The sequence below is a fragment of the Brassica napus genome, chromosome C6 (genome assembly GCF_020379485.1).
Source record: "Brassica napus cultivar Da-Ae chromosome C6, Da-Ae, whole genome shotgun sequence".
Taxonomy (NCBI): domain Eukaryota; kingdom Viridiplantae; phylum Streptophyta; class Magnoliopsida; order Brassicales; family Brassicaceae; genus Brassica; species Brassica napus.
Window position 1 is genome coordinate 40,584,275 of NC_063449.1, and position 19,361 is coordinate 40,603,635.

Here is a 19,361-nt window from a genome sequence, read left to right on the forward strand (position 1 = left end):
CATACACTAAAACATTCTTGCATCTTTTAATATTGATCCATCATTCGAGCCCCAGACCTAACTCTCCATTATAGTCAGTTATCTCTTTAGATTTATTAAGATTTTTGTTTTTTTTTAATCAAAATGTCACTAAGAATTAAAATGTTGTTTATGTATTCTATATGATGTTTTACATCCTTTGTAGAGTTGATTGATTATGTAATATTTTTGTTGATAATGATGAAACCTAACTCACCAAAAATCTTAGTGCATTCTCAATAAACTCATATCAGTGAGAACCAAATCACATGAGTCCAGAAAATCATTGAAACAAACTCATTAAAATAAGCAAAGCTTTTCTCTTATTATTGCTTTTGTCACTGCCTGTGACAGGCCATGCTCAACCCGGCTGCAATCTTATCAAATATAAATTTGTTAGCAGCCTGCGTGAAGTGCACACCGTCCCATATCACAGCCTTGTCAGGCTCATCGCACGGCTTCCCAATGTAAATCTCTTTGCCTTTCACAGTCACCTTCTTCCCACATCCAATGTTCTTGTTATAGTTGTACTTCCCTCCATGACCACAACATGCAACCAACGATCTCTTGAACCCGTGACCCTGTGCGTGAACAAACAACTCATGCTTAGCAGAGTAGACATCCACGTAAGTGATGCCGGCTTCAGACAAAGAAGCTCTAACCTCGATCACAGCTTGTTTCAAGGCGTCATTGAACTGTTGAGCCAAATGGTTCAAGGGAGAGACACATCCGTGTGAATCAAAATCTGATGCTTTAAGGGGAAACCATTCAATCACATACGCTAAACAACCGATAGGTCCTGTGTTGTGAATCCAGAAGTATCTCCCTCCTTGTGCGTAAATATACTATCAACAAAAATAACAAACACTTTTATGATAATCACTTTTCAACAAAAAGCATTGATTGGAACAGAGTATAAAACAGAGAGGCTGACTGTGACAGCATTCTTAAACTGGCTGATGATCTCAGGAACATCGGTGGTTCCAATTTGTTCCACTGTTTTATTAGCGAAGTAAGCAGCGGTGAGATCGTTTTGTCCGATGTCAAAAGTGTACAACGCCTGAGAGAAACTGTCGGCTTCAGGCAGCATCGTCGTATAAACTCCTCCTGTTACATTTTTTGACTAGGTGATCAATAGTATACCACTTTTCCACGTTTTGATAATATGAAAACGATATTTCTTGCCGTTCAAAACGTTTATAAAGTTTTGACGTTTTTGAAATACTATTCCACTGTATTACTTAACACTCCAGAAAAAAAACTTTATTACTTAACACTAGCTTGTTAGCACAAACAAGTTAAAAAAGCAATCTAAATGGTATGTAATGAAAACTTTTAGTTATTGTGAAATATTTTCTGATAAATTTAGGGGCCGTATGTAATGAAAACTTTTAGGTATTGTGAAATATTTTCTGATAAATTTGGGGGCCGTTTAGCTATAAAATATCCGAACCTAATCATATATCTATTATATAAAAACTGAATCCCAATAAATTATCCAAACTCCGAATCAAGGTGGAATTAAACCGAATCCGACCCAATAAAAATGAATATCCGAATTAGTCTTTAGTTTTAAGTTCCAACATACTTTCAACATGAATAAACTAATCCAAATTCGAATGGATATCGGAATATACATTTCTAATCCACCTATTACATTCTTAATCTAAGATATCAAGTCAAACACATTATCTCTTTCTTATCTCAACGATACAGTGAGTGAGTGAGTGAGTGAGTGAGTGAGTGAGTAAGAGGCTGGCTCGTACCGTGACTGCGAACTGTCTGGGATCTGTTGTGGAAATTGGAGAACTGTACAAACTGAACATCAAGTGAAAATGGACTGAAACCACTTTGACGAAGAGTGGAGTTGAGAGCTATGATGGGAGATCCGGCTGTGGCAAAGTTAGCGCCGTGGCTGAAGTTTGAACCAACCGAGTCTAGGAACGCGCTTAGATATGGCAATCCAAGACTCTCCGCTGCGCCAAGAAAGGGAGACAAAATCAGTTAAACGCTAAACGGTGGCGTTTCAAGCTTGATAAGAGTACTGTGATTAATAGTTTTACCTATGAAGTCAATGACGAGACGACCGTCACAGTACCTCCCAGCAGGTGAGCCGAAGAAGGACGAGCCGTGAGGAGGACCAGCCTGGCCAAAAGCGGAGGAGAGACCGCCGGTATCAGAGTTAGAGTCGCCGAAGTTGAAGATTGCTGGGAAATGGCATTGAGCCTTGAGGGGAAGCCACCCAAGCCATTAGGGCATCCAAATTAGTGGGGCATATTTAAAAAGAAAAAAATTATTAGATTATTTTGTTAAAATATTATATATTTCGTTATAATAAGATTTGTCAAATTTTTTAAATATATGAATAAATTTATATTTTAGATAATAGTTAAAAACCTAATTCTAAAATAGAAACATAACAATTGAGACTGCTATGGTCAAAAAACTTGACTACAGGAGTTTAATAGATGATTTTCAGAGAAAAATGCAAGAAGATCTATATTTCAGCAATAAGTGTTTTTATGTCAATATTTTTATGAACATATTATGAAATTTGATTTTTTAATGAAAATTTAAGTTATTTTTTATACTGTTCTGTGATTTTGATAAAACATACATGAGGGCATAGTTTTAAATTTTGATTGGGGTAATATAAAAGGTTGGTCCGACGCTGCATCGAGCATGGGCTGATGATAGTGATAGCATAGAGAGAGCAAACAAAGAAGATAGTATTGACTTCATATTGGTAAAGAAGAAGAAGGGATCCTAAGAAAAGTAACGTAGTTTCAAGCATCCAACTCGATCACGAGACTTCATCCTTTAAAAAAAAAATAGAGATACAAACAAAAAAGGTATGAAATCGAAGAAAATTATTTAAAAAGAAAAATGAAAAACGTGACCCCGAGTAAAAAAGAAATGAAAAGGGAAAAAAATTAATAATAAAAAGGCAAGAAGGAAAATAATTATTTCTGAACTTGTCCCATATTGTTGATTGAAAACACTGTACCGAGTAAGCGTGGGCATTTTAATATGTACTCGAAAATCCGAACTAGAACTGATGCAAAAATATCCGATCTGAAACCAAACAGAAAATTTATAAGTATTTTTTGAGTCCAAAATTCTTTTACCCAAAAAAATAAAATCGAAAGGAACCAACCCGGATAGATCCGGATCCAAAAAACCGAACCAAATAGATCCGACCTGGTAAGAACCTATTTGTACTCGACTTAAAATCTTGTACATCCAAAACTATGATTTTTTATTTTTTATTAAATATATATCATTATATGATTTAGTTGAAATATATTTTGTTGACAATAATTGTTATTATTTTATAATATTTTTAAGTAATAAGAAGCTTAAAATTTTAAAAGTTAGAGTTTAAAAATTATTTTGTTTTAATTATTAATAGTTTCATTTAAATTATTTTGTAAAATTTTAGATATATATGATAAATATTGACTAAATTTGATGGAGATTGGGTATTTCATGTTTTTTTTTAAGATTTTAAATATCCGAACCTGATCCGGACCCGATACAGATCTGAAAAATTACGGATATTTTATAGGTATTATAATTATAGACCCAAACCGATCTGGATCCGAAAAGAACCGAATCAAATCCGAATCTGAACTAAAGTTTGAAGACCAAAGTGGTGGAAGAAAACATAATTCAAATTAGCTAATTTTATATTTAAATATAACCTATTTATCTATTTGTCGTTTATATTAATTTTAAAATGTGTATTTGACTTTACAAAAGACTCATCTCACCTAAAGGGAATCATTTTTGATGATAAAACGATTAAATGGTTTATGTTAATCATTTTTTGTGATTTTTATAGTTTATGAAAATATTTTATTTTTCCTTAAATTCTCTATTAGTGTATTTATCATTTATCATTTAAAAAATATTGGATTAAACCTTTTTTATAAATTCGTCAAAATCTCAGCTTATGAAAAATATGGGTTTCGTCAACAAAATCTATTAGATAGAAATTTTAGTTAAAAACCAATGAATAGAAACACCACATTCATGATAGTATTTTAAAAGTTTTTTTAAAAGAAATTCAATTTTCATTTTGAGTTCACCTTTTTAAAACCAAAATTCTTCAAAAGAGAAAAATAATTTCTGAACAGAATTTATTAACATTTATTTTATATATTTTTAAAAATAATATGACCAAAGTAGAGTTTTAAGGAATAATTAGCATTTTAATAATTTTAAATATTAAAAATACATTTTCAAATATCCTGAAATTTCTTTAACCTTTTTGCAACAATAATTTTTTTAAATCTTTTCAAATATCAGTATTAGATTTAGTGTGTATATTCAAATTCTCTCCAGTTCTTAATCCAATAAAGCCTCTCAGTCTTATAGACTTATCACGGTCCCTTCAGCTTTGTGTGATCAATAATTTCATCTTGTTATTAAGTCCATCTCTTTACCTCACACACATACACTTATCAATTTTTCTCTTTACGTCTATATATTCATGATATATGCATAATACAACATCACATGAAAAAAGAAACAATTCCTAAAAGGTCTAAGAACCTGTCCACTAGCAATGACGGGTTTTACTCTAAATCATAGTGTTAACAGCTCAGAGAACCACATAGAGAAATGTTCTTTATATTTCGTGTTCTCGTTTTTGTCTAGCTGTTCTACTTTCTCTTTTTTTCAGTCATATTGTAAGGAATGTGTTAAAATTCAATTGTTTCTAAATAAAGAAATGTTTATTCCCACATTTGCTTGGATTCCAGGTTCGGATCGGTTAACCGTAACCGCGCTACTAAACAGGTATGATAAATGATGATTTATAAAACTTTGTTGGGCAATTCACACTCTTGCATCAACTATTCACACACGACAAGATTTGATTTGGCAAATGTGTTCTTTCTCAATTAACATTTTTGACTTGTATTCATCTACTTGTCTTCTCTCAGAGTTATGGAAGCGATTTTTTTTTTTTTTGTCTTCCAGTAATAATGCATGTATGTCTATGTAACATATGAAGACGTGTTTGGGGGTGCTGTAGTCGTGGACGACTTGTGCTATTTGAGATAAGTTTTAATATATTAGATTTTTGATTTAACTTTTTTTGTCGTTTGAATTATGTAATGTTATCTTGTTACACTCCGTGTATGAACGTGTAAACTTTCTGTATCAAACAGAGAGACGTGATTGCTTTCGGAGTCATGATTTGATCGTAACAATATGATTTAATGTAACTCATTTTAACTAAAAATAAATAAGAATTTGAAAAAATTACAAAATGAACCACCTATTTACAGAAAGAAGGATATGACTAGTGGCTCAAGAAGCGTAGTTGAGTTGAGTTATGGCGAAGCAGATGTCTGCGTGGTTGAATAACGAGCAATAAGTATATGACTTGGGAGGCGGATGATTTCTATTTTCTAATAACTTCATCAAGTGGCACATATTCTTATGATATTTTGCATTATACATAGTAAAATTTGTCCACATTTACTGCTAAGACTAATAAACAAATACGACTTGTCACTATATATTTTAAATATGCTTGACAATATTACGAGCTATAAATATCGTTTTAGCCACTAGTTTTGGAACATATATTTGAACTCTTTAGCACTTAAATCAAAAATAATAATTATGTTGTTTGAGTCGTCCTCTCAATCATAGAGTTCTAATTGACAATATATTAAACTATAGTTTTCGGAACTTTCAAGAAAAATGTATTTATGTTTTAGATGGTAGATGGTTAAGTTTTAGATATGGAACATCATAGTATTCATTTTTATAATTAATACGGTATTGAATTATACGGTTTAACATTTGTAAACAAGATTATTGTATTCGTAACGCTCAATGCAAAACAAACACTTTGGCCACCCGTTACTGTCCTACCCAAGGCCATAATGAATTCAACAACTCGGAAATTAAAATTGGTAAAACACGTAATAATTGATCATACTCATACGAACATGATTTGACTTAACAACCCTAGTCAAACCCATTTCTTCCGCCAATTACACGTAAAACACCTCTTTATTTAATTATCTTCCTTTGTTTTGTTTTTGAAAAAAAAACTCATCTTACACTGCCATCTTGTATTGTTTTTTCCATTAATTTTGGGTTCACTGACCAGGTTGAGACTTTTATCTTTTGTCGCTGTTTTGAGACTTTCTTTGAAATTTGATGATTCTATGAGGCTTAATTCCTTATTCCATATTCCACGCTTATAACAAAATCTTTCTCCTTTGTTTGGCTTTTTCTCTTTTGTTCTTTCACATGTGTGTATATATATATATACACACACACATACACACACACTCACATTTCTATTAATTATCATATAATACTTCAACTTTACCTTTTCTCTTCCACAAAACTATTTCTCTTCATCAAATCATATTGATCCATCCCAGCTTTTACTCATCCTCCTCTATGGCCGTCTCACCTAATTCAAGTTCCTTAGAGTTAACAATATCAATTCCAAGCTTCTCTCCATCTCCTTCACTCCCTTCATCCGGTAAGATCCAACGGTTAATCTTAAAATCATCTTTAGATATGTATGATGTAGAGTTTTAATAGTTATTTCTAAGAAGAAGATCTAAATCATATGTTTTGGTAGGTAATCACATGGTGAGAGATTTGGACATAAATCAAACTCCAAAGACGAAAAACGATCGTGAGTGGATCATGATCGGTGCAACACCGCATGTCAACGATGACGAAGGCTGCTCTGGCGGCAGGCGGCGCAAAAAGCTCCGTCTAACCAAAGACCAATCGCATCTTCTTGAAGATAGTCTTATAAAAAAAACCATACCTTAACCCATGTAAGTATATTATCATACAGTTTTATGGTTCCGTTATATGTTTTGTTTATGTTGAATAAAAAGAGAGTTGTTTTTTCATGATCAAGTCGGCTGATTATGCTATGGTTGGATGATGATGAAATCACAGAAACAAAAACAAGAATTGGCCACTTTTCTTAAGCTTAGTCAAAGGCAAGTTGAGGTGTGGTTTCAAAATCGAAGAGCTAGGTACGTACTTGGATCTACCGCTTTCGTATATTGCATCGTTTGTTATACATATAAATTGAGGAATATATGGCTACACGGTGAGGCATGTTATATGTAGGGTTTTATGGAATTAGATTTTGAGTAAATGAGGATATAAGTTGATTAACGAGAGTGCGTTGACAGAATATTTATATATTAAAGAGATTATGTGCGATCGTTACTTAGATTCTCAACAGCATTCACCAATCACCATATATACAATAATAGTTTTAGAAAAATCTAGTAAAGTAGAAAAGATCCTTTTTCATCCAAGTGTTTCACGTTGATTTCCTCATCTATAGTTATCACGCATTTTATGCGACACATGAAAAGTCCGTACTTATTTATGTGACTACGTGCCTATATATAAATGTCCCGTGATTAAAAATCAAAGATATATAATCTAATAAATGTATCAACAAGAAAAAAGGCGATAAGGAACATAAGAGACAAAGTTAGAAACAATGAATGATTTGTTTTTTATTTAATTATTTCAGCCATCTTTGGACGGTCCAAATTATGATGCATGTTTGTTTCATATTATAGTATACGTACGTTTCTTTAATGAAATATAAACTTACACACTGCACACACTTGCACCCCTTTTTTTCACCTCACACACATACACTTATCGATTTTTCTCTTTACGTCTATACATTCATGATATATGCATAATACAACATCACATGAAAAAAATAGGGTTTAATTACTTCTTAAAACCATACCAACCCGTTGTCGGTTTTTGCTAAAAAGATTGATCGAATCTGCAATTATATAGATAAGAATCTATAATTTAAGATTATGCCACCTAATTAACGCCTAACTGTCCCTCATTTAGTTTTAGTTTGGTATTTTAATAACTTCTCTTGACGTTTGTTAATTTCTCTCACCAATTTCGACGCAATTCATTTTTGTATACTCTATAGTATTATTCCATTTTTGTATAGCAATAATTTAAATCTGACTCAAAGCCGAAACCTATAGATAAACATAGATCCGATGCTTTGAATTTCTTCATTCATGTGCCTACAAGATTTTAGAATATATTACTTGTTAACTAGAATTTGTCGATATGGAAATATCATTAGTTCACAAAATTGATGACACAATCAAACGATAGTGTCCATCATCACAATTATTAGACTAGTGTTAGACTATTAGTAACGTCCGGGGACCAAGTTGGTGTCGATTTTGGATGGCTAATATTAGACTATTAGTTAGTCCCAACAGTTTTGGTTGGTGACAATATTTTCTGACGTCGGATTCGGTTCTGAAAGCAACTGATATACATTGCATTTAGGATTTTTGTCAGATTAAACCGAAATAGGATAAAGAAAAATATAGGCGCACTTTATTCACCGGTATGGTTTTCATTTGTTACTGAAATGGTAATTTAGTAGTATTCGATTTTATAATTTGGGGGTTTGGGTAAAGTTTTCATGAAGATAGAGCATGTGATAAGATTATAAATAATCACATTAGGGCAAAGATTCGCTCACGGTGGGGGTCCACGTGGGTATGGAGGGGCACACTGTCTGGTGGGTCAGAGCAAATCCATTCGTTAAAACCCTTAATGGATTCTAATGATTAAATTAATTGATTTAAAGGTGATTTGATAAGTTAAGAATCTTAGTTAATAGAATTTTTTTTTTCCTCCAATGGAGAACTCCATAAGGGTTCTTAAATATTTTTTTTAATTTTTTTTAATTATGATGATTTAAAATAAAAGCATACATAAAATGTTTAATAAAAATTACATAAAACATATTAAAAATACAAACATATTAAGAATTGAAATTGTTGTTGTTTGAACTCGGGAAGAAGTGAATATAAAGAAGTGAGATTATTGTTGTTTGTACTCAGGAGAGAGAGAGAGAGGATGCAAAAATAAGAACTGAGATTGTCGTTGTTTGAAGTCGGGAAGAAGTGAATATAAAGAAGTGAGATTGTTGTTGTTTCTATTATGCCAGGAGATACAAGTATCACAACCAACTATGTCTATTATTTTTATCTCGACAAACAAGCCACGAGATACATAACAACAACAACTATTTTTATCTCGACATACAAGTCACGAGATACATATTTCTTGTGTCACAAGTCACGCGACACAGGTCTTGACGACTGATCCAGGAGTGTGGCATTCAGTGAGATGAGTAGATGATTCAGGTGCCTTAGTACACTTCCTTAAGCCCATTGAGATTTCAGCAGATTGATTGCTTGGAATCTGTGAATATATTAGACCAGAGGCGTCAAAAAATTGAACGTGAATCAGTTTAGCAGGAAGTTAAGTAACCATAACTGTTTATTCCATTTTTACCTTCTGCATAGGGTCTGAAACAGATTTATCTTTCTTGTCACTGACTGATTCAGGCTTACTACCGAGAGGATGTGCAAGTTCATCCAGTGATCGTATATTTTGAGAATCACAACGCATCTTGCGAGGATATTGCATATCTTGAACAAGTAGTGATGAACTGCTTGGACGCTTCAGTTCGTTTGCATTTTGATGTGGAGGTGGGCCACCAACAGACCGCACTTCACTGCATAAACCAAACAAGCACAATTTATAAATTCCTCTAAATCTTAGAACAACTTACTCGGACATCAATGGATGTTCATCAACCAACTCCTTGATGATGATAGAAAGAATAAGAAAATCGACACAATGAAAGCATATTACCTACAATACAAGGACAAGAAACCAGTGGCAAAGTCTCTTAGATCTGAATTATCTTTCTGGTTGGCACAAAGCAAACCATCTGTTGCATGTTTTTCAGCCGTAGCAACACCTTTATCCAAGACCTGAGATTCGCTCTGTTTGTTCAAACATTCTTCACCTCCAGCGCTCACAAGTTTAGGCAGGCGCTCCAAATCCAGTTTTTTGGTAAACGCTTCCTACCTTGCCTGAAACACACTGTTGGTAATGTTCTTGTCATCTTCCAGGGAAGCTTTCAAGTAACTATCCAAAGTGCCTTTGTCTCCAGGAGACCTTTCTCCAATCACCTTCACATGTTTCTTGTTCCTCCCAGACTTCGAAATAGAATTTTTATGAACAAAGGCAAAAACTTACACTCGGGATCGAGAGAGAAGACAAAAGGAGACAGACGACGCATGCATCGAGAGAGACGCCGGACCGAGAGAGGCGACGGAGAAGATGGACCGACATCGACAGAGAATACGGCGCGAGTCATCCACTGAGACGACGGCGCAAGAGCGACGACGGACCGAGAGCGACGACGGACAGAGAGACACGACGAGACGAGAGAGAGCTGACAGAGACGACGGAGTAGGCGAGAGAGAAGATCGCGTGAGAGCGACGACGGAGACAACGAGAGAGGATACTTTCTTCGGTTTCATCGCAACCCCAATATAGGAAAGAGAGACAACACATGCTCGGTCCAATAAGGGACTGCCACGTATGCGACTCTAACCACTTCTACAAAGCCCAAATATAGCATCGGTTCTACTAATTTTGAGCCTTTTTGATTTTTTTTTTGAGTTTTGGGTATAGAACCCTATTAGAACCCCTTGATGGAGTTGGTCTTAGGGAACAGTACACAAACCCCAATGGACCCATTCGTTGCCTCTTTAGTGGACCGGTCTAGTTCGGTATGGTTCGGTTTCTGTCCTCAGCCACCTTTTCCCCACTTGTATATACAGAGCACAATACTCTTCTTCATTCATCAGTCATCACCTTCATCATTATCATCCACACGCAGACACAGAGCCGTGTTCACTATGTTACAAGAAAGGCAATTGCTTGAGGCCCTCAACTTTCATCCTATATTCTGGGGTCCCTATTTTAATATTTCATTCAACTTTTTATAATTTTATAGATAAAAAGTTCTAATTAGCTTTGATATATGCAATATTTTTGTTGCTATAAATTTATTTACGGGCACTATCTATCTATATATATATATATATATATTTCTTATTATGCTATTATAGAATTTAATATTTTAAACTTATGTATTCCTAAAGTATTTTTTGTATCAAAATTTTTTTTAGCTCAGGTAGTTTTATTTTCAATAATACATTTTTAAGTTTCCTTTTAGCCTATCTAAATCAACATATATTTAATTAAATATTATTAATCGTGTTAGATAATTTTGAATATTTATATATATGTTTTTACTTTTTGTTTAGAAAACTGAATAGCTTATATAACTTTTAAGAAATTTTATGTTTGATTCTTCATATATATATTTATAAATATTAGATATATGCTTTTGTAGAGTTTTATGTGATAGATGTTTATTACTAAATTGTGGGGAAAATTATTTTCGCCTTAGACCCCTCAACACCTAGGCACGGCACTGCGCAGACACCCTAATTGTTCTCTCTCTCTGTCACATTTCACTTCCAAAGGATCAAGCGAAAATGAAGACGACCAGTTCGAGCGTAGGAGGAACAAAGAGGAAGACTACCTTAAGATGTGGAGCCGAGGAGTGGGAGGAGTGGTTAGAGAGCAAAAGGCTAGACTTTACATCATAAGGAGGTGTGTCGTCATGCTTCTTTGTTGGCATGACTAATAACAAAAGAAGAAACAAATCAAATCATTTTCATCATCACCATCATTATCGGCTTAAGGAAGACTAACCCAATATTTTGTTCTTTTGTTTGTCTTTTCGGTTGTTGTTGCGGATCTTGCTTATATAACCCTAGAGAATAAGTTTATATGTATTGGCTTTCTATACGGAGCTATGCATGCATTTTTTTGTAGTTTTTTCATCCCAAAGAAGGGATTTTCAGATGTAAATTATAGTAGCTAATTTCGATTACCTTTTGTTGCTGTGTTTATTCTTTCTCGTTGATAAAGTTTATTTTCTGAGATCTGGTTGTTAAATAACTACCTTAAGTTATGCCAATTCTAAAAAAAAAGACTACCTTAAGTTCTGACCAATCGGGTTTCGGTTTAGTCCAATCGGGTTTCAGTTTTTCGGGTTTATCAAAATAAGCCCTATTCAGGTTATATGAAAATTCGGTTCGGGATCGGTTCGGATTCTATCGGTTTTAGTAAATATTCAAAGAACCGGTACAATCCGTCGTACTTTCGGGTTCGGGTCCCAATCGGTTCTTCGGTTTAAATGTACCTGATGTATATCTACTTTGTAACCAAAATATAAGTAAAATCGGTTCTTCGATTTTCAAATACTTGATTTGTACTTATTTTATAACAAAAACATAAATAAAACTGGTTCAAAAACAAGAAAAGAACATCAAATGTGATCATTCAAAATCAAGCGAAAGGTAAACATGGTTATTGATCGAAAAAAAACAAATAAATGAAAGCATCAAACGAAAACTAAGTTCTCATGAAATTAAAAACATTATTAAATGAAAACAAAACAAAAATTTATAAACTTCAACCGTCAACCGCCACCTTCAACCATTAATATTCATGTACAAGATAATTATTTTTGATGTTCAATATATTTTGGATACATATTAGGAATTGAGATCATGTTTGATATAAGTTTTTTTCGAGAATTCTAAATGTTTCGGGTTCTACCGGGTATCCATTTAGGTTCGGGTTCGGTTAGGATAATACCCATAACCCAAAATACCATGAAACAAGATCCATTCTGTATTTATATCGGATTCGAATCGGTTCGGATTCATTTTTATCAGATCGGGTTTGATTCAGGTTTTCGGGTTCGGTTTATTTGCCCAGCCCTAACCCCACACATGTGTGCGGGTTATTATCTAGTTTTTTATTATTTGAATATAAAAATAAAATTTTCCCAGCTTTATATATTTCAATAAATGTTTGACTTTTATCTATTTAATCAGCTTTTGCATGCAATTTGTTATACATATATATATATATATATATAACATCTAATATGGACATAAAAGGTATATGTTTTATTTTAAATAAAACAAATTATTTAATTGTTATACTTATATATAAGTTTTAGAAGGTTCTACACAGTAATTATTGATTTATAGTTTTAATATATTTATATATTTACTTAGCATTTTCTTTAAAAAATATTTTATTATTTTATTGAATTATGTCATAATTAAATTTATCTAATTTAAAACTAAAAACAAAAACAGAGTCATATTTATTAGTTTACCAAAAATAAGAACTGGGTCCATGAAAGAGTATTAAGCTTAGATACCAAATGAGAACGTTCCATCTTACAAACGCTAAACATAGAAATGGAAAGATGAGAACTCAATACTACTGAAGTCAGTTCTGACTCTAGGCTAGTTTAGGAAGTACGAAGATTAGGCTAGTTTAGGAAGTACGAAGATGTGTGTTTCCCTGGGCAAACCAGACTAAAATTTACAAAAACTTGAACGGTTCTATTTTTTCTAAACCCAAAAAATCGAAACCTAGTCGAAAATTGAATGGGTGAAACCTAAAATACTAATTTACAAAACCGAATTAAAAAAAAAATTACTCAAATATTTTTCAGTTTTAGGTTAATTTGGGTTTTGTTTTTTATCGTTTTTGTTTTGAACGCAAACCAAATCTGAATTATATTGTAACTAGTATATTACCACGTGCTATGCACGAATCAATTTTTGTTTGCATCTATAAATTATCTCATTTCTCCTAAATTTCAATGCTTTTTTTATGAAACAGATTTTATTCGATTAAAATTATTTCCCTCATATTTTCTGGAGCTGGATAACACACGCATCTAAAATTAGAAATTGCTGCGTCCAAACAAAGAAATTGGAAGCATCAAAACAACTATTGTGATCTTTTAAAAAGAGGATATACATATTTGGAAGTATTTTTCATAAAAAAGTATAGATATATAGGAACACATAGAAATATTATATTTAATCCACTAAAGTTTTATTTGTATTTCTCTACAAAAAAAAAAAAAACTTGAAAATGTAATGTACATAGATTTGAAATAATGAAAATAAAACAACAGAATTAAAAATATATGTAAAATATTCAGTTTATATTTAAAAGACTTACCAATAGTTTTGTAAAATCGTTGAATATTCTGATATATTGTGATAATAGTCTATTTGCATCAAAAAAGTTGTTGATACTCTTTCTCTTGGTAGGATGTTAGGTTTTTGTTTTCTCTCCACATCTTATGAAAGATAGATCACATCATTTTTTGGGTACAGTGTTAGGTATTTCTGCAAACTTCCAACGGTTACAAAAACAAAGCAAAGTTTTGAAGAGTAACATAAAAGAGAAATAATAAGAGAATAACTAATGATACCACTTATTTTTAGATTACGTACGTTCTGCTCTTACACTCCGTTTGTAGTAAAGAGCGCTCTTTGTCTTTTTGTAGTTTGAGATTTTTGTTTTGCTTGATTATCTGTTGGCCTAAGTCGTTCTTGTTAATGCCAAATTTGTCTTTAGTCTTCTTCTTTCTCGTTTCTGTTTTTATTCGTTCCAGAAATGTACCTTACAGAAAACTCTTTAAATATTTCATTTTGTAAGTATATTTCAGAATTTTCATATTTGGAAAAAGAGATAACCTGAGGCTGAGTTCTTCGAACGGAAACCTTGCATGTGAGAGAGCGAGGCTTAATATACTGACACTGCTTATTAAAGAGTGAGATCATGAGAGACTGAGTAAGAAAAAAAAATTGTTTGCGTGGAAGATAAAACATTGAATATAAACACATTATTTGTGAATTTGAGTAGTAGAGAAAGTGTGTTTTTCTTTCTTTTTGAGTGTGGATCAATAAGATGGCAAATATAAACGATGGATGAATAACTGGAATCTGGAGATTGATAATTGGTGATCGTGGAGTTGTTGGAGAGAAATGGATGAGAAGTACTTTTTACAGTAAATTTAGGAAACGAACACTAATTTAGTTGTGGAGATCATGCTTGCCATTTTTTTTTTCAATAATGATTTTATTGTTTTAAATATAATTTAAAATTTTAATATATAAATCCATGTGTCAAAATTTGATAGGTAAAGTGACTTATGCTTTAGTATATAAGGGATTTGGTTATGTTTTGGATTTCATAAAAATAGAAAATTGATCCGAGTCGATCTGATCTGAAAAAAGCCAGTTCTTAGACTCTAACCACTTTCTATGCATTTCGATTGATTACTCTTATTTTTTTTCTTGTTTGAATGAGTAAGAAAAAACACAAAACTAACAAAAAGAAAAAAAGGATTTTCAGTGTATTTGGAAGACTCAAAAACTAAGAGAAAGCCACGAGAAGATCTGGAAGCGCTGGTGTGGTTTTGGTGGCTTGTAACTCAGATATGTAAGGAGAAGGGGTGTGTGGTGGCGCGTGAAGCAGACTTGGTGTGTGGGTGGCTCAGCGTCCATTCTTGCCCGTGTGAACTTTGGAGACTTCCCTCCAGAGGCGCACCAGAGCTAAGAAGGCGGATGTGTGTTCGTCGGTTTGACTCTTGTGATGTGTGTGCTGTCTCTTCTCAATACTGAAAGAATCGTCTATGGTCTAGAAGGAGGAGAGAAGGGTGGTGCTTCACTCTGGCCAAACGAAGCCTCGACCTTCGTCGACGCGAAGACGGCCTGTAGAAGAAGCTGTTCCTACGGTTCTCGTAGGCGGAGTGTGGCGAGTCTTGGGCTTTCCCGTGTGGTCTCCGGGAGAGTTTCAAAGGCTTGGTGGTGAACTCGCTTTGGAGCTTGGCATTTGCAGTACCGTTTTATAGCAACATCCGGTAGCTTGGCTCCTTCTTCTGATCTATCGGTCCCCGGCTGGTTGTGGACGGTATCACTGCCTTGACCCGACTTTTATAAGATTGCAAAGCCATAGTCTCTGGCCAGTTGGAACCAACTGAGTGGGATTTGCACCAATAGGTGTTATGGCGGTTGGTCATGAACAACGTTCCAATCTTAAGGCATCAACCGCTCCAAGCCTCACTTGAGTCTCACTCTAGCTTGTTTTTCTTGGTGGTTTAGAGATAGTTTTGTAATCTTGTTTTTTTTTATATAGTGGTAGAATTTAGGTGGTTCAAGAGACGATTTGCTTCGAGTCGTGGAGTAAAGTTGTTCTCATCGTGGTTACAAGAGTACAATGGATTTTGATTAGGCAGCGTAGGATCCATAGACATGTTCTTAGGTGATACTAGATTGCCTCTATTGTCTTGCAGTTAAATCTCTTGAGGTCTAATTCGTTTGTAATAAATTTGATGTTGGATAATGAAAGTTGAAAGGAGCGTGGGTAGTAATAAAAGGACTCAAACAAAAGTTATGTTATCATTTTAAAATCCACATAAATGTTGGAGAATGGATACACACCCAGTTAAATTTCTAAATATGATTGGTCAGCACGCTGCAGGATATAGGATATGACAATGAAAACAAAAGCGGTTAAACACAAGCATAGACAATGAAAACATAGGGGTAATGTCGAAAACATAAGCATAAAATAATAGGTCTTAGAAACAAGTCTGACAAGGAAGAGCGAGTCTCGAGACAAAAGATAAAAAGAGATTAATTACATAGAGGGACAGCGAACACAACCAAGATAAAACAAAAAGCAAAGACCTCCCTCCACAGCTCAGACTAACTTGCTGCTCAATTTAACCTGTAAAATTGTGAAAATCAAACATTCTGTTTTCTGAAAGAATAGGTACTAGTTGTGTATAATGGCAATTCTCAAACTGAATCTTAAAATAAAAGCTTACACATGGGTTTGCTGATGTGAAGAAGAGACAAGTCTTTCATTTTCCTTTCGTGCACAAGAGGATGCTTGACTTGCACAAAGCTTGGACGATAAGAGCAAACAAGTGGGGGACGAGCAGCTTTACGGTGGTGGTGTTCGAGAATGAGAGCTTGTCCGAGGTTGACGGAGGATTTGAAGAAGCCGTCTTGTCCAAACACAAAAGCCGCGTGAGCAGTATCGGTTCCGTATAGTTCAAACAAGACAGCAAATTTGTTTTCCTCATCGACAAAGAAGCTCCCGCCAGAAAGTGAGGAATAGAGCTTAAAACCGTAGCTCGAGAAGGGGCCCGGTTCCATTCGCAAAAATTTGCTCCAGGACGCACGGTTGGGGTCGACAGTAAGGGTAACCCAAATCTCAAAAAAGCCAGATTCATAACCACCAAACAGGACCGCAAGCTGCTCATCATCACCACCTCTAAGGAAGCTTGAGAGGGTTACAAGGTCACCATTGAAACCATCGAAAGAGTCAAAAGGAAGATGCAGGCGCGGTCCAAACCTCTCTTTGGTAAAATCAAAACAGAGTAAGAAAACTTCTTGAACCAGGCCATTACGATAAGCAACAAAGTAGGTGTTTCCCTTGACAGACACGCCTCGCTGATGTGTATCTATCGACCCCTCGGGATTCACCTCCTCAAGGACCCTCCATGAATCAGACCTAATTTCATAGATTTCGTACACCACCTCGATTTTGTTCATGTTTTTAATGAAATTATCCACAAACCTCAGGATTTTGTGGTTGCGCCGCTCGTCGTATCCGATCGCGTGCCTGTCTGTTACGTGGAAACTTTCTCTCGGTCCGATCAACCTTGTTTGACACAGGTAAGGGTTCCACAACAACAGCTTCGAGTTGTCCTTACCCACGCATAACACCAACCCATCGCAGTGATATAGCTTTGATACCTCCAACTCATTGAGCAAATCTACCTCCTTTACCGATACATCAACAAAATCTTCTTGGAACCTCAGAGAGTAGACCTTGCCATTCATCGTCACAAACTGTTGCTGCGGCCCTATTGCTTCTTCTTCTGATGTTATCGGAACCTTCTTCACTATCTTCTCCCCATGATCGCTCATCATCCTTCCCGCAATTGGAATATTAGGGTTTTCCTCGATATCTTCTTTATTGCCTTTGTCTATATATACCCAATAATTTTTTTTGCCTAGGTACCGTCTGGGCTCTCAACTGGGCTACGATGTGCCTCGGCTTCGTTTAATTTGAGGCCCGCTATTTTTAGCAATAAAATAAACCCATAAACATACCTTCTTTTTTTTTTTTTTACTAGTCTTGTTTATTCCGTGATTCCGTTTAAGTTCTATTTCACTTTGATTTTATCTATTTTTAAATGTCTTTCTTATCTTCGTTTTGTTAATCATCCCTTCTATACTAAACCACAAGTCACTTGAACAATCAAATTTTGACATGTGTCATTGTTTTACAATTTAAAAAAAAAAAATACATTGCATTCCTTTATTTTCAATAAATTATTTTGTAACCGCCAAAAAAGTAAAATTCCATTTTTTCCAACTACCACAATGACACGTTGGATTGGTAGATGGATAATCTTCTGTAGCTTTGTTGGTAAAAGTGCCCCATTAGGTTCCAGTGTTGAGAGTTCAATCAACTCACAAATTATTTTTAGCCTTTTGTCGTAAAAAAAAAGGGATTGGAAGATGAATTTTATAACCCTCAAAAACGGTTTCCTATATAACTAAATCAACTATTTTCTGTATATTTTCCCTCTTCTTCTTAATAGTTTCATATTTTATAGTTTTATTTGAGTTTTGTCTTATATTTTGTAGTTATTTTTTTCAACAAAAAAATTTAGACATTTCGAGTAAGGTACAACAAAAAAATAAACTGTCTAATAACCATATTCATAAATTTTCTCAGGCTTTAATATTAAAGCCTCTTTCAAAAAGATCATCAACACCGCGTTCTAACGTAATGATAATGATTTGAAACTGTTTTGTCTTCTTCTACATTCTTAACCTGATCTTTTCTCTTGCGCATTTTCTTTTGGTCTTCTTCTCCATCGCTTCAGTTTTAAGGCATTCATATTAAATAAGATAAAAATTAAAACTACATAACCAAAAAAGAAGAAGAAAACATATAACAGACTTAGAAAGAGGGATGCTTGGAATGGAGTGCCAGCCAAGGTAAAAGAGTAGATAGCAATATTTTTTAATGTTCATAGCTTTATATTCATCGGTTTTTGGATTGAAATTTTTGACTGTGCAAAATAAAGGACCAAACCTTTCGAGGCTCAAAACTTTGGCTAGAGCGTATTGGACAATTGAAAGGTTTAAAAACTTAGGTCAATGAAACTTAGAAGAGCCAAACTCTAAAATGCTCAAATTAGAATTTTCACCATGTTGAATTTCTTTTTCATGAATTATTTCTATTCTAACCTTTTAAAACTTTTTCTTTAGATATTGGAAAACTACATATGGTAAAACAAAAACAAAAAGGTAAACGGAAACAAACTATGTCAATAACATATTCACAATGGAGTAAATCAATTTTCAATTTGCTAGAACGTGTTTATTAGTTCGGGGTGGTGATAATTCAAAATAGTATTAAACTCTTTTTATTATAAATTCTATACATATTATATTTTTTTAAAATGTAACATATAAAATAATGGC

General features: G+C 33.9%; 2 protein-coding genes, 1 long non-coding RNA gene and 1 pseudogene across 3 annotated transcripts; 1 reads left to right on the forward strand and 3 right to left on the reverse strand.

The window, feature by feature from the left end:
• Nucleotides 1-231: 231 nt before the first annotated feature.
• Nucleotides 232-2,268, reverse strand: LOC106406805 (alpha-L-fucosidase 3; the record flags this gene model as incomplete). Its single annotated transcript, XM_048759920.1, has 4 exons — nt 232-863; nt 953-1,125; nt 1,785-1,994; nt 2,082-2,268. Coding segments are annotated over 4 exons (1,077 nt in total), but the record flags the coding sequence as incomplete, so codon positions are not given.
• Nucleotides 2,269-8,994: 6,726 nt separating this feature from the next.
• Nucleotides 8,995-10,022, reverse strand: LOC125589019. Its single transcript, XR_007325215.1, has 3 exons — nt 9,751-10,022; nt 9,388-9,610; nt 8,995-9,294 (listed from the first exon to the last, which is right to left on the reverse strand). It is a non-coding gene; the product is annotated as an uncharacterized LOC125589019 (long non-coding RNA).
• A 364-nt stretch (nt 10,023-10,386) lies between these two features.
• Nucleotides 10,387-11,873, forward strand: LOC125589018 (annotated as a pseudogene).
• Nucleotides 11,874-16,395: 4,522 nt separating this feature from the next.
• On the reverse strand, nt 16,396-17,843 carry LOC111213552 (F-box/kelch-repeat protein At1g24800-like). Its single transcript, XM_022715338.2, has 2 exons — nt 16,679-17,843; nt 16,396-16,578 (listed from the first exon to the last, which is right to left on the reverse strand). Exons 1-2 carry the CDS (start codon nt 17,790-17,792, stop codon nt 16,574-16,576), a joined length of 1,119 nt encoding a protein of 372 aa, XP_022571059.2. The 5' UTR covers nt 17,793-17,843; the 3' UTR covers nt 16,396-16,573.
• Nucleotides 17,844-19,361: the final 1,518 nt, after the last annotated feature.

Bases quoted from the DNA above. Each gene is read 5' to 3' on its own strand.
- LOC111213552 (XM_022715338.2), bottom strand. From the start codon at position 17,792: ATGATGAGCGATCATGGGGAGAAGATAGTGAAGAAGGTTCCGATAACA.